Raw genomic sequence first — 16,341 nt, 5'->3', positions numbered from 1 at the left:
CGCGCGGGCAAACGTCTGCCAGCCGCGGGCCAGGGCCACGTTGCCTGCGACGGAGACCTCCACCGCGACCCACGAGGCCTTTCTGAAGCAACCATCGTCCTACAGCTAGTGGCTGTCAAGACCCCTTGCCAGCAGTTCACCGGCAAAGGAGCACGGAAGCTGGAGCCAGGTGCCAGCCGGATTCTCCGACCACATGACAAACTCTGGGAGCACCTCCGCTGAATGGAAGCGCGGCCGAGGAGGCCAGGCGACCACGGCACGCCTCCCCTCGGTGAAAGGGCTGCCCCGTCTCGAGCGACCCTTGCCGTGGGAGGAGACACCACTGTGGCCACCGAGGATGACGCCGGTCCCCAAAGGAGTACGACCGCGCCCCCGAGGAGCCATAGCAGGGGTCGCAGCGTGCTTACGGGGGCGGCCTCGCCCCTTCTTGGGCGGAGGCGAGCCGGGACCTTCCTGACGAGCCTTCCCCTTCTCCGCGGCCGAGATCCTCTTCGTTGGCGCCATAGGAAGGCAGCAAGGCGGCGAGGCGAGGAGGAAGAAGAAGTAGACGAGCAACGGGGGCTCCGCCCCTCTCCTCATTTATAGCCAGGAGGAGGCCAACCGTCGACCTCCACGATCGCACGCAATGATGATTTTCTTCTGCATGCAGCAGGGTCTCGTCAAGTCGAGGACGCTTGCCGAGGCGGCGTGGGGAAGCGAAGGCGCCCACGTCTTGTCAATCGCCACGCCTCAATCAAGGCCGCATGCGGTTGGGGCCCGCGGCGCTCCACACTTTCCCTTTGGCTTCGCCTCGAAGCCAAGTCCGAGCGCGCCTTGGGCCCGGGGGCTACTGTCGGGTCCAGGGAACGGGGGTGCCCAGACTTGCCAGCCTGCGGCCCACGGCGTGGCTCCACCAACGGCCCGGTACGGTCCAGCTTTGGCAGCAACTACTCAAGACCCTCGCGAGGGTCCAAGCCTCGCGAGGCGGACGACACCAAGACCTCCCTGGGGGCGGCCTCGCTAGGCTGGCTCCCAGGAGCAGAGATATCTATGCAGGGGGCACCTCGCGAGGTTCACATGACGTGAGCCGTGACGACCAAGGCCAGGCGGGCGCCAGCGTGCGCACCACGCCAGTTTCCTCTTTGGTACTAAAGAGGCAAGCACAGGTGAGGAGTCCCGAGGCATCAGGCAAAGGTTTCCTTATCGGAGCAACGAGACCAAGACCAGCAGGACGGCATGACAGAGGTCATCGCGGAGCCCACAACAGCGTCACCACCAGAGCCTTTGGCAGGCGAAGACCACTTTTGTCAGGATAGCTTGTACTAGTTGTCTCCCTTCAAAATTGGCCGTTGTGGGATCCCTTCCTGCCTACATTTTGGAAGAGGACGAGGGCCTCTATAAATAGGACTAGCCACCACCATAGGAGGCAACGGATCTTGGATTGGATCCATTCCATCCTCACACCCACCAGCTCATCGAGCTCAAGAACTCCTCTCCTCCGGAGGCTGTTCATCCATTGTACTAGTTCATCCTCGGCCCTCGAGGCAATTCACCACCACACTGGAGTAGAGTATTACACCATGCGGTGGCCCGAACCAGTATAAACCCCTGTGTCTCGTGTTCTTTGGGTTCAATGAGCTAGGCCATGGAATCGTTGGGTAGGCAGGCTGGGGAGAAAGAGTCCTTCGTGCACACCCTAGAGTTTGAACCTCTCAATGGTCTACGGAACCCCAAATCGGACAACTATCTTAACAAACTTTGTTATTCTGATATGCCCGAGGACGATAACATGTCGATTATCCTTGATAGACCCTTTTTGAATATGAACGGGGTTGTTATTCATTGCAATAAAAGCAAGGTCACTTTTCATGTCAATGGTAATGAGCATGCGGTATATTTTCCAAACAAACAGAGTTCAATGAATAGTACCAATTTTATTAAAAGTATTATGACAATCACTATTGGATGTTTTAAATTTCCTCATCCTGCACCCAAAAATAAATACCAAACTCTTATGTTGGGGAAATGCATATCCCCATTGAGGTAACTTAGTGTTATACAAAAGGTCTTCAGTTTCATGTTACTAGGAAATGGTTTGTTAATAAGACTTCATCAACCTTATTAATGGATTCTTTTTCAGGGGCATGTGGTCAATGAATTCCGTAAGCACAACTTTCTGTAATCATAGTTTACTCTCTAACTTTCGTAGTTTAATAAAGTGAAATGCCATGATTATCCTGTTTTCTGAACCATCCGTGCAATAAGAAAAACATTACCCAAAAATAAAAGTGCTCAGCATGCAGTAAAACTTTAACATGATTTTTTCTAGAAGATTTAAGAATTTTTGGCACCGAACACACCCTAGGGGGTGCACCTGTTGCTCACAATGCAACAGGGACGTGCCAACCCCCCTGGCGCGTCGTGTTGCCTTGTGGGGCCCACATGCCCCCACTCACTTAGTCCACCTGCCCACTTCATCTCCTTCCACCAGAAAAAATCATGATAGCTCATGTTATCGTGTTCTTGCTTTTAAAACTGAGATTTCCGATCTCTTTGCTCGGAGTTCCATTTCTAAAACAATTTTGGGGGATTACTCCTTGGTATGTGACTCCCCCATTGGTCCAATTAGTTTTTGTATTAGTGGATTTTTTTATTTTGTTGCTATTGGTGCCACTGAAAATGAGCTTGGATGTTGAATTCTTTGGGTTCTAAGTAGTTTGAATGCTGGATATAGCCTCTAGGCACTTATATGAGTAGTTGCTATCAATCTTGTTAAGTTTTGTTAACATTTTTTTGTAATCCAAAAATTTCAGAAATTTTCTCTTAGGAAAATGAACTTCTTCTGGAGAGGTTCGTCGAGCCGGAGTCCCAAGGGAGTCACCGAAGGTGCCCCAGACCTTCACCTTCCTCATAGAATGAAGGTACGACCGTGCGAGTGGCCACAGAATGCCTTCATGAACGAAGACGGTTTTCAACAAGAGTATGCACACTTCGTGTCAAATGCCGGTTTGGCCGACTTCCTCGCAGATGAGTGCGACCAATACCATCTCCTCACAAATTTATTTGTTCAAAATTTCTACTCCATGCATAGGCTGATATTCCCATGGTACGCTTTAATTTATATGCTCAACACTTTGAGAAACCACTTGTTGAATTTTGTGAGATATACTTACTTCCCTAAGAGGGGGAATTGAGGGAGCCTTGACCCAAGGAATACAAGGATTTCCTCCTTACTTTAACTGTGGGAGAATCTAGGGGCGTGTCAAGAGACCGAGTTACTATCTTGCATTTTCCTGTCGTGCACTACTTTTGTTTATTTATAGGAAAAAAATTGACTGCCAGGGAGGAAGGTGGTACACTCAGTGCCCCTGACCTCGCCATTTTACGTCGTGCACTTTACGGTGATAACATTGCACACTGCCTACACACTAATAGAATTAGAGGTAAAATTCATGGCCGTATTTATGCTACTCGCCTTGCGAGACGCTTCAAGGTTGACATGCGCCATGTGTATTATATGCTACCTAGGATCTACTTAGACCATCAGTCCATGATAGATCACCACTTAATTGATAACCTTGAGCCTCCTCACCATATTTATTAACTTGGTCTTTAGTGAGGATACTCGTGAGATTATTTCGTTGCATGTACCCACTTTGTTTGATTCTCATGCCAGGCACAGTCACACTATCTTGCCCAATGATATTATCGCTTACAAGAACGAGCTAGCTACTGCGGAGAACGAGACCTAGCCTTGGGACGCTCGAGTGCCGCGGCCAGCCATTTCCCAACTAGACCTGATGGATTCCTTGGGTGGTGATTAGAAAGTTAGGCCAAAAGCCTATGCTTGGGGGAGTACGTATTCTCACCAACATTACATTCATGTATCACACATTCATTCTAGTTGCCGGTGTCCATCGCTTTCATTGTATATCCATGTTTAGCTTATTTTGCTTTCCTTTTGTGTGTTTGATATTTTTTGAAAAATCAAAAAATATTTCTCGCTTCGTTTCAGTTTTCCTTTCTTAGTTAGTTACTTTGTAGTAGTAAAAGAAAATCCAAAAATATTTCTTGTTTGTTATTTTGTTTGTTGGAATCTCTCCCGTCTAAATAGTTTTTCTTGCTTTTCGTTTTTTTCTTTAGTTCGCTTTCTTCAGAAAAACTAAAAACTCCAAAAATATTTTAGTGTGTTTCTGTGAATTTCTTTTCTTTCTTTTGAGTCGTCTTAAGGAGAAGACTTTGTAACAATGGATGAGTGGCCCTTATATACCTTGCTGTTAATCTAATGAAGGGCCAATATTTGCTTGTCTTCTACTTTGAATAAAATGTTTGCAGATTTCAGCTTAGTCAACAACACCCTTGCACTATTATTATTTCCACATCATTCATTTGTGCAAGTGAAAGGCAATAGCGACGACGATGATGAAGTGACTGTGGAAAAGAAAAGTTGGGATGAACTCTTCTTGTTTCTGTTTTTGTAAATATGTTTAACTCAGTATCCTTGATTCCGCATATTATGAGTAAACATGTTTCTGATGGCAATTAGAGATTATAGTTGCTCCGGCCATGCTTAAGTAGCTAGGAGTGTATAATGATTTATCTTGAGTGCCAACATGCATTATAATGGTTTGTAATGTAGTATGTTAGTATGGTATTCTCCTTTGAATGATTCAAGTGGCTTGACTTGGCACATGTTCACACATGTAGTTGATTCAAAACCAAGGAGCCTTCGTGATATTTATGTTTAGGGTGTTTATATTCTACTCATGCTAGTATTCAATGCTAATTATTCACAATGCATGATTATGACCGTTGTCGCTCTCTAGTTGGTTGCTTCTCAATCTATTTGCTAGCCTTCGCCTGTGCTAAGCGAAATTACTGCTTGTGCATCCAAAATCCTAAAACCCCAAAGTTGTTCCAAAAGAGTCCACCATATCTACCTATATACGGTGTTACCCTGCCGTTCCAAGTAAATTTGCATGTGCCATCTCTAATCATTCAAATAAACATCTGTTTTGTGTGCATGTAGCGCCCATGGAGCGACCGAGCGATCAATATCTTCCATGCTAAGTAGGTTATTCTCATGATGAGTGTTTATTCACTTGTCATTACACAAGAGAGGCCGGTACTTGTGATGCCCATTCCTGTAAAAAATATAAAGAAAAATATAATAAAACAAACTCCCCCTGGAAAGTTGATTGTTTGGAGGGCACCCGTGGATTCGGCTAGCCTTGGCTTGTGTTTGTATGGTTGTGGGGGAGTAAAATTTTCATTTTCGCATGGAACCATCGATAATGTGTGTAGCATGAAAGATATTGAAATCCTTTGTCGTGACGTTGATAGGAAATGCACACCACTCATAAATGTATTCATCTATGTGTTAAGCTTGGAGCTCCGGCACCACTGCAAATCTCTGCTTCCCTCTGTGAAGGGCCTTTCTATTTACTTTCATGCTATTTACTTTTATTGTTGAGTCATCACCTTCTCATTCAAGCACCAACATAGAGAGTGCTATTGTCATTCTTAGTTTAACATGCATTGATTCTAGTTAATGTTGGATGTGAGCATGACTGGATCTCTTCTACCCTGAATTACAATGTTTTAACGCTGCTTGAATTTTAGAGGTGCTCTGCATTTATGTTTTGCAGTCTCGAAAAGGGCTAGCGAGATACCATGTTATCATATTATATCATGATTATTTTGAAAAATTGTTGGCATTTGAGATATGTTATTATTGCTTGCTAGTTGATTATGCCATTGATATGGGGAAATGTGAGTTCTAAGTGTTATCATTCACATGGTTAGTTCATGATCTTTGCTGAAAACTTGGTTACTATCAAGCTTATATACGGATACAAGAAGAAAAGAGTTCATACATGTTTTTCTTTATCACTTTCGGTTTCTCAACTGAATTTCTTGAGGACAAGCAATGAGTTAAGCTTGGGGGAGTTGATACGTCTCCATCGTATCTACTTTTCCAAACACTTTTGCTCTTGCTCTGGACTCTAATTTTTGCAATTTGAATGGGACTAACCCGGACTGACGCTATTTTCAGTAGTACTACCAAGGTGTTGTTTTTGTGCAGAAATAATAGTTCTCAGAATCGAACGAAACTTTGCGGAGATTTTTTATGGAATAAATAAAAAAATAATAGAATGAAGATCCACCGGAGGGGGCGACCAGTTGCTCACCAGGCAACAGGGCGTGCCAGGCGCGCCCTGATGCCTTGTGGGTCCCACAGGCAATTGTCTGACCTAATTCCAAGTCTATAAAATCCGTTTCCCCAAGAAAAAAAATAAGAGAAGAAGTTTCATCGCATTTTACTATATGGAGCTGCCGCCACCTCATGTTCTTCATCGAGAGGGCTGCTTTAGAGTCCGTTTGGGTGTCCAGAAAGGGGGGGGTCGTCGCCATCATCATCATGAACCCTTCATCAACAATTCCATGATGCTCACCACCGGGAGTGAGTAATTCCTTCATAGGCTCGCTGGACGGTGATGGAGTTGGATGAGATTTGTTATGTAATCGAGCCAATTTGTTAGGGCTTGATCCCTAATATCCACTATGTTCTGAGATCGATGTTGCTATGACTTTGCTATGCTTAATGCTTGCCACTAGGGCCCGAGGGCCATGATTTGAGATCTGAACCTATTATGTTTTCATGAATATAAGTGAGTTTTGGATCCTATCTTGCAAGTTGTATGCACCTACTATGTGTTATGATCCGAAGACCCCAAGGAGACAATAATTGGGATTCACTCCGGTGATGACCGTAGTATTAGGAGTTCATTATTCATTGAGTGTTAATGATTTGTTCTGGTTCTCTATTAAAAGGAGGCATTAATATCCATTAGATTTCCTTATGGATCTCGCTGCAACGATAGGATAGGGCAAAAGATGTTATGCAAGTTCTTACTATAAGCTACATACAGAATACATGCCTACATTGAATTGATGAATTGGAGCTCTAGGTTGTGACTGTTATATGATGATTGTCATTTAACACAAATATGAATCGCTGATCCAATGCCTACGCTTTTCTCATATTGATCTTTGCTAAGTTACAATTGCTCCTGCCACTGTTACAAACACTATAAAATTGCTAATGTTACTATTCCTCTTACTATTGCTACTGTTACCGCTGCTATCAAACTATCAAACTAATGTGCCACTAAACACTCTGTTGCAGATATTCAGTTCTCCAGGTGTGGTTGAATTGACAACTCAACTACTAAAGCTCATAAATATTCTTTGGCTCCCCTTGTGTCGAATCAATAAATTTGGGTGAAATACTGATACGTCTCCAACGTATCTATAATTTTTGATTGTTCCATGCTATTATATTATCTGTTTTGGATGTTTAGTGGGCTTTATTATACACTTTTATATTATTTTTGGGACTAACCTATTAACTGAAGGCCCAGTGCAAATTGTTGTTTTTTTGCCTATTTCAGTGTTTCGCAGAAAAGGAATATCAAACGGAATGAAACCTTCGGGAGAGTTATTTTTGGAACAAACGCAATCCAGGAGACTTGGAGTGGACGTCAAGCAAGCAATGAGGAAGCCATGAGGCAGGGAGGCGCGCCCCCACCCTCGCGGGCCCCTCGTGGCTCCACCGACCTACTTCTTTCGCCTATATATACTCATGTACCCTGAAAACATCCGAGAGCACCACGAAACCCTATTTCCACCACCGCAACCTTCTGTACCCGTGAGATCCCATCTTGGGGACTTTTTCGGTGCTCCTCCGGAGGGGGAATCGATCACGGAGGGCTTCTACATCAACACCATAGCCTCTCCAATGCTGTGTGAGTAGTTTACCACAGACCTTCGGGTCCATAGTTATTATCTAGATCGCTTCTTCTCTCTCTTTGGATCTCAATACAAAGTTCTCCTCGATTCTCTTGGAGATCTATTCGATGTAATTCTTTTTGCGGTATGCTTGTCGAGATCCGATGAATTGTGGGTTTATGATCAAGATTATCTATGAACAATATTTGGTTCTTTTCTGAATTCTTATGTATGATTTGTTATCTTTGCAAGTCTCTTCGAATTATCAGTTTGGTTTGGCCTACTAGATTGATATTTCTTGCCATGGGAGAAGTGCTTAGCTTTGGGTTCAATCTTGCAGTGTCCTTTCCCAGTGACAGCAGGGGCAGCAAGGCACGTATTGTATTGTTGCCATCGAGGATAAAAAGATGGGGTTTATATCATATTGCTTGAGTTTATCCCTCTACATCATGTCATCTTGCCTAATGCGTTACTCTTTTCTTATGAACTCAATACTCTGGATGCATGCTGGATAGCGGTCGATGTGTGGAGTAATAGTAGTAGAAGTAGAATCGTTTCGATCTACTTGTCACGGACGTGATGCCTATATACATGATCATGCCTAGATATTCTCATAACTATGCACTTTTCTATCAATTGCTCGACAGTAATTTGTTCACCCACCATAAATTATGCTATCTTGAGAGAAGCCACTAGTGAAACCTATGGCCCCCAGGTCTATCTTCCATCATATTATTTTCCTACCAATTTACTATTTCTTCTGTTATTTATTTTGCAATCTTTACTTTCCAATCTATATCATAAAAATACCAAAAATATTTATCTTATTATCTCTATCAGATCTCACTTTTGCAAGTGGCCGTGAAGGGATTGACAACCCCTTTATCACGTTGGTTGCAAGGTTCTTATTTGTTTGTGTACATACAAGGCGACTTGCGTGTAACCTCCTACTGGATTGATACTTTGGTTCTAAAAAACTGAGGGAAATACTTACGTTACTTTGCTGCATCACCCTTTCCTCTTCAAGGGAAAAACCAACGCATGCTCAAGAGGTAGCAAGAAGGATTTCTGGCGCCGTTGCCGGGGAGGCTTACGCCAAGTCAAGTCAAGTCAAGACATACCAAGTACCCATCACAAACTCTTATCCCTCGCATTACATTATTTGCCATTTGCCTCTCGTTTTCCTCTCCCCCACTTCACCTTTGCCATTTTATTCGCCCTCTTTTTCCGTTCGCCTCTTTTTCGCTTTCTTCTTGTGTCGCCATGTGTTAGATCACTCATCGTCATGGCTAGTCCTTCTATCATTGTTAGTACTCCCGATCATGAAGTTCTTAATTTTAAACAAAGGGACGGAGAAAATCTAAAAGATGCTTGGCATAGAATTTGCAATGCTCAGAATAGATCTACTAGGAAGCAATCTACTTCCGTTCTTCTTCGCAGTTTTTATGTAGGCATCACTCCTTGGAACAGATATATTCTTGATACCATTACCTGAGGGAATTTCTTGGGTAGCCATACTTTTGATTCTTATAATGTTATGATAGATTTGTTTGGTCCACCACCTCTTTTGGTTAATGGAACTATTTTAACTTTGAAACATGTGATGCAAAGGCTTGATATTATTGAAAATAAAGTTGCCACTGTAGAGTTGATTCAAAATTTGGATAAAAAGATCCACAACCAAATTACCCAATATGGATCTAAGGTAGGAGTTACTCTGATTTTTTTTACAGAAAAGGAACCTATAGTTAACGAAAGAATAGATCAAGATTCCACAAGAATTGGTAAACTTGAGGATATTATTACCAACTTAGGGTCTGCCTTTTCATCCGTGAAAAATACCCCAAATCCTCCTACTACTAAAGTTACCAAATTGATGTATGTTCCAAAAATAAGGGTGAATCTTCTATAAGGAAAATGCGGATCTCAAATCCATAAGTGTTCACTCCAACTTTTTCGCTATCATTAAGGAACCTTTTGCTACAAATGAATTTATTGATTTCTTGCCTAGGAGTTTGATCATTAACAAAAGGAAGGAAACTCCTAAAGGGAATAAGTGTTCTATTGAAGAATTGCCTACCAAAGATGGCAATACCCAGATCTATTATTGCCTTTATGCCTAGCTAGGGGCGTTAAACGATAGCGCTTGTTGGGAGGCAACCCAATTTTATTTTTGTTTCTGTTTAGTAATAAATAATTCATCTAGCTTCTGTTTATATGTGTTTATATGTTTTAAATTAGTGTTTGTGCCAAGTAGAACCTTTGGGAAGACTTGGGTGAAGTCTTTAGGATCTTGCTGTAAAAAACAGAAACTTTAGCGCTCACGAGATTAACTGCCATGTTTTACTGGAGAGTGATTTTAGGTTGATTCTTTTTGCAGATTATTAACAGACAAATTCCTCACGTCCACCAATTTATTTCAGAATTATTGGAGTTACATAACTATACGTTTGATACAGATTACTACAGACTGTTCTGTTTTTGACAGATTCTGTTTTTCGTGTGTTGTTTGCTTATTTTGTTGAATCTATGGCTAGTATCGGGGGGTATGAACCATAGAGAAGTTGGAAAACAGTATGTTTAACACCAATATAAATAAAGAATGAGTTCATTACAGTACCTTAAAGTGGTGATTTGTTTTCTTATACTAACGGAGCTCATGAGATTTTCTGTTGAGTTTTGTGTTGTGAAGTTTTCAAGTTTTGGGTAAAGATTTGATGGATTATGGAATAAAGAGTGGAAATAGCCTAAGCTTGGGGATGCCCAAGGCACCCCAATATAAAATTAAAGGACAACCAAAAGCCTAAGCTTGGGGATGCCCCGGAAGGCATCCCCTCTTTCGTCTTTATCTATCGGTAACTTTACTTGAGGCTATATTTTTATTCACCACATGATATGTGTTTTGCTTGGAGCGTCTTGTATGATTTAAGTGTTTGCCTTTTAGTTTAACACAATCATCCTTGCTGTACACACCTTTTGGAGACACACACATGAATCGTAATTTATTAGAATACTCTATGTGCTTCACTTATATATTTTGAGCTAGATAATTTTGCTCTAGTGCTTCACTTATATCTTTTAGAGCACGATGGTGGTTTTATTTTATAGAAATTATTGATCTCTCGTGCTTCACTTATATTATTTGGAGAGTCATTTAGAACAGCATGGTAATTTGCTTTGGCTATAAAATTAGTCTTAATATGATAGGCATCCAAGATGGGTATAATAAAAACTTTCATAAAAAGTGCATTGAATACTATGAGAAGTTTGATACTTGATGATTGTTTTGATATATGAAGATGGTAATATTAGAGTCATGCTAGTTGAGTAGTTGTGAATTTGAGAAATACTTGTGTTGAAGTTTGCAAGTCCCGTAGCATGCACGTATGGTAACCGTTGTGTGACAAATTTGAAACATGAGGTGTTCTTTGATTGTCATCCTTATGAGTGGCGGTCGGGGACGAGCGATGGTCTTTTCCTACCAATCTATCCCCCTAGGAGCATGCGCATAATGCTTGGTTTTTGAAGACTTGTAGATTTTTGCAATAAGTATGTGAGTTCTTTATGACTAATGTTGAGTCCATGGATTATACGCACTCTCACCTTTCCATCATTACTAGCCTCTTCGGGACCGTGCATTGCCCTTTCTCACCTTGAGAGTTGGTGCAAACTTCGCCGGTGCATCAAAACCCCGTGATACGATACGCTCTATCACACATAAACCTCCTTATATCTTCCTCAAAACAGCCACCATACCTACCTATTATGGCATTTCCATAGCCATTCCGAGATATATTGCCATGCAACTTTCCACCGTTTCATTTATTATGACACGCATGATCATGTAGTTGACATCGTATTTGTGGCAAAGCCACCATGCATAATTTTTCATACATGTCACTCTTGATTCATTGCCCATCCCGGTACACCGCCGGAGGCATTCATATAGAGTCATATTTTGTCCTAGTATCGAGTTGTAATCATTGAGTTGTAAATAAATAGAAGTGTGATGATCATCATTAATAGAGCGTTGTCCCAAATAAAAAAAGGAGAAAGGCCAAATAAAAAAAAGGAAAGCCCAAAGAAAGAAAAAAATAAAAAGAAAAGAAAAAAAGGACAATGCTACTATCTTTTTTTCACACTTGTGCTTCAAAGTAGCACCATGATGTTTATGATAGAGAGACTCTTGTTTTGTCACTTTCATATACTAGTGGGAATTTTTCATTATAGAACTTGGCTTGTATATTCCAACAATGGGCTTCCTCAAATGCCCTAGGTCTTCGTGAGCAAGCAAGTTGGATGCACACCCACTTAGTTTCTTTTGTTGAGCTTTCATACATTTATAGCTCTAGTGCATACGTTGCATGGCAATACCTACTCCTTGCATTCACATCAATTGATGGGCATCTCCCTAGCCCGTTGATTAGCCGTGTCAATGTGAGACCTTCTTGTTTTTGTCTTCTCCACACAACCCCCATCATTATACTCTATTCCACCCATAGTGCTATGTCCATGGCTCACGCTCATGTATTGCGTGAAAGTTGAAAAAAGTTTGAGATTACTAAAGTATTAAACAATTGCTTGGCTTGTCATCGGAGTTGTGCATGATGAGAGCATTTTTGTGTGACAAAAATGAAGCATAGCCAAACTATATGATTTTGTAGGGATAAGCTTTCTTTGGCCATGTTATCTTGAGAAGACATAATTGCTTAGTTAGTATGCTTGAAGTATTATTATTTTGATGTCAATATTAAACTTTTGCCTTGAATCTTTCGGATCTGAACATTCATGCCACAATAAAGAAAAGTACTTAGAAAATTATGTTAGGTAGCATTCCACATCAAAAATTCTATTTTTATCATTTACCTACTCAAGGACGAGCAGGAATTAAGCTTGGGGATGCTTGATACGTCTCCAACGTATCTATAATTTTTGATTGTTCCATGCTACTATATTATCTGTTTTGGTTGTTTAATGGGCTTTATTGTACACTTTTATATTATTTTTGGGACTAACCTATTAACCAAAGGCCCAGTGCAAATTGTTGTTATTTTGCTATTTCAGTGTTTCGCAGAAAAGGAATATCAAACGGAATCCAAACGGAATGAAACCTTCAGGAGAGTTATTTTTGGAACAAACTCAATCCAGGAGACTTGGAGTGGACGTCAAGCAAGCAACGAGGAAGCCACGAGGCAGGGATGCGCGCCCAGGGGGTTAGGCGTGCCCCCACCCTCGTGGGCCCCTCGTGGCTCCACCGACCTACTTCTTTCGCCTATATATACTCATGTACCCTGAAAACATCCGAGAGCACCACGAAACCCTATTTCCACTGCCGCAACCTTCTGTACCCATGAGATCCCATCTTGGGGCCTTTTTCGGCGCTCCGCCGGAGGGGGAATCGATCACGGAGGGCTTCTACATCAACACCATAGCCTCTCCGATGATGTGTGAGTAGTTTACCACAGACCTTCGGGTCCATAGTTATTAGCTAGATGGCTCCTTCTCTCTCTTTGGATATCAATACAAAGTTCTCCTCGATTCTCTTGGAGATCTATTCGATGTAATTCTTTTTGTGGTGTGTTTGTCGAGATCCGATGAATTGTGGGTTTATGATCAAGATTATCTATGAACAATATTTGGCTCTTCTCTGAATTCTTATATGTATGATTTGTTATCTTTGCAAGTCTCTTCGAATTATCAGTTTGGTTTGGCCTACTAGATTGATCTTTCTTGCCATGGGAGAAGTGCTTAGCTTTGGGTTCAATCTTGCGGTGTCCTTTCCCAGTGACAGTAGGGGCAGCAAGGCACGTATTGTATTGTTGCCATCAAGGATAAAAAGATGGGGTTTATATCATATTGCTTGAGTTTATCCCTCTACATCATGTCATCTTGCCTAATGCGTTACTCTGTTCTGATGAACTTAATACTCTAGATGCATGCTGAATAGCGGTCGATGTGTAGAGTAACAGTAGTAGATGCAGAATCGTTTCGGTATACTTGTCACGGACGTGATGCCTATATACGTGATCATGCCTAGATATTCTCATAACTATGAACTTTTCTATCAATTGCTCGACAGTAATTTGTTCACCCACCGTAAATTATGCTATCTTGAGAGAAGCCACTAGTGAAACCTATGGCCCCCGGGTCTATCCTCCATCATATTATTTTCCTAGCACTTTACTATTTCTTTCGTTATTTATTTTGCAATCTTTACTTTCCAATCAATATCATAAAAATACCAAAAATATGGCACTAGCTCACTTTTGCAAGTGGCCGTGAAGGGATTGACAACCCCTTTATCGCGTTGGTTGCAAGGTTCTTATTTGTTTGTGTAGGTACAAGGCGACTTGCGTGTAACCTCCTACTGGATTGATACCTTGGTTCTCAAAAACTGAGGGAAATACTTATGTTACTTTGCTGCATCACCCTTTCCTCTTCAAGGGAAAAACCAACGCATGCTCAAGAGGTAGCAAATACTACCATCGAAGACTGTCGCGATCCCCTATACTTGTGGGTTATCGGGCACAAGCATAGGTGAGGAGGGCCGAGCAGGCGGTGACGCGCGCTTGCCGGGCGAGGCGTTGTTCATCCAGCTAAAGAAATGCCCGGAGCATGACGAATGAGGGTCGGCGGCCGCTCGTCATGTGCGAGACGGCGTGCTAGAGGCGCTTGTTGAGGCCACGAAGCATGTTGTGGATGAGGTCACGGTCCTTGAGGCGATGGCCGAGGTCCCGGAGGGTGTCCGCCATGTTCTTGAGCCAGGGTGTGTACTCGATAGAGAGGTCACCCTCGGTGAAGCTATGGAACTCATTGAGGAGGTAGGTGATCCGGGTGGCGCAATTACTACGGAAGGTCGAGCGAAGTGAATGCCAGAGGGAATACGTCGTATCCTTGCGGTCGGCAACGATCACCAACGTCGACGGCGTCACAACGGCATTATACCAGGAGAGGATCATGAAGTCGTTGAGGACCCAGAAGGAGGTGGCCTGTGCCGGCGAACTATCGATGTGGTCGGTGAGGTCGAACTTGGTGAGGGCGGAGAGAAACTGGCGGTACTAGAGGCCATAATTCTCCTTCTTGAAGTGGAGGGTGACCAGCACATGGTCGCGAATGCACAGTGCCTGAACCTGGAGGGTGGATAGGGTTTGGGTGGCGATGATAAGCTGTAACTGATCATCGGGCTCCGAGTTGTCGGTGAAATAGACGGAGGAGGAAGTGCTCATGGCGAGCATGGACGAGGGTAGAGGGGCCGCGGAAGAAGTGGATCAGGGATCAGGATTCAAACTGATACCATGTTAGAGTCTGAACAAGAGTAGAGAGAGAGAGAGGAATTGTGTAACACTTCCTTGATTATGACTTGGGATTACACATGTACATATATACTTGTTGGGAAACATGGTAGAAACCAAAACAATCATGCCTACGCACACCCAATATCAATATGAATATGCATAACGGGGTGAGATCATGATCGTTACCGTCACCAAGTTGCAGTGGAAGAAGAACATGTCGGTGTAGATCGTACTTGGAGTCCCTCAAACCATCGATGAACGATCCCGTGAACCGCCCACGAACAGTCCCTCGAACTGAATACAGAAAGCACGACCTCTCTACTTGGTTGCAAGCGTGCAACCATCACGATCCGGCAGCACTTCGCTGCCCTGAGCTAATTGTCGCCGAAGAATTAGAGGGAGGAGATTAGAACCACATAAGGATTCTAATTATGAGGATTAGAGGAACAAGGCCTAGCTCTGTTAGTCAACTAGGACCAACTAGAACTAGAACTAGAAGAACCAGAGGAGGCTCCAAAACTTGTGTATCCAAAGGGTGGAAATCCTCTAGTATATATAGGTGACGGGGAAGTGGAGGGGCGCCACAAGGGGAGGGAAAGTCCCTCCCCTTTAGTGGGCCAAGGGACGAGGAGGGACTCCTCCCCACTCCAATCCCCCTCCCGCACACACACACACAAGGAAGGGGGGCACCAACTCCACTTAGGACTTGGTGGCCCAAGTTGTCTTCCACCACTAGGCCTTTTAAGGACTGTTGATACTTAGTTATTTGTAAAATCCCTTTAACAATTACTAGAGCCTTCTATATATAATTTAACATCACCGAAAACATTTTCCACCTATATATTAATTACTAGTAATACCCGGTATTGCCCGATAAGCTGCGAAACCCTTCGGGTGACCCCGAAACGCTTCCAGGCCCTCTCAAAACTATTTCTCATAATTACAAAACAATTCCACAAATATATTCTCATCACTCCTGTCCTACTAACATATAGCAGATCGTGATTTCCTTAAGCTTGTGACCCCATAGGTTTGGTAACTCATAGACATGAACGAAACCGTTCGTTCAATGACCGATAGCAGAACCATGGACGTCCATATCGATCCCTATGAGCACATGAATGAAATTCAAATTAACATTTGGTTATTGTGATGTTACCTTTGCTTCACGATACTTCACGAAGCCGGGATGCATCGGTATTCTCCTGATTCATCACATGCTCAATATATCGTTATCCTCGTTACCGGTTTTGTTCTTTTTTCTCATTGTTCTGTT

General features: G+C 42.8%; 1 protein-coding gene across 1 annotated transcript; it reads right to left on the bottom strand.

The window, feature by feature from the left end:
* Positions 1 to 14,432: 14,432 nt before the first annotated feature.
* LOC141027176 (uncharacterized) lies at positions 14,433 to 14,996 on the bottom strand. The gene is made up of 2 exons (XM_073504152.1): positions 14,901 to 14,996; positions 14,433 to 14,828 (listed from the first exon to the last, which is right to left on the bottom strand). Exons 1-2 carry the CDS (start codon positions 14,994 to 14,996, stop codon positions 14,433 to 14,435), a joined length of 492 nt encoding a protein of 163 aa, XP_073360253.1.
* Between the last annotated feature and the right edge of the window lie 1,345 nt (positions 14,997 to 16,341).

Source organism: Aegilops tauschii, chromosome 7 (assembly GCF_002575655.3).
Source record: "Aegilops tauschii subsp. strangulata cultivar AL8/78 chromosome 7, Aet v6.0, whole genome shotgun sequence".
Classification (NCBI taxonomy): domain Eukaryota; kingdom Viridiplantae; phylum Streptophyta; class Magnoliopsida; order Poales; family Poaceae; genus Aegilops; species Aegilops tauschii.
The sequence above is the reverse complement of the archived record's forward strand: the minus strand, read 5'-3'. Positions and strand labels throughout refer to the sequence as shown.

Excerpts from the sequence above, each read along its gene's own strand:
- LOC141027176 (XM_073504152.1), bottom strand. The coding sequence starts at position 14,996 with ATGAGCACTTCCTCCTCCGTCTATTTCACCGACAACTCGGAGCCCGAT. Across the intron at positions 14,829-14,900 it reads AAACCCTATCCACCCTCCAG|TACCGCCAGTTTCTCTCCGC; the intron begins GTTCAGGCACTG and ends TATGGCCTCTAG.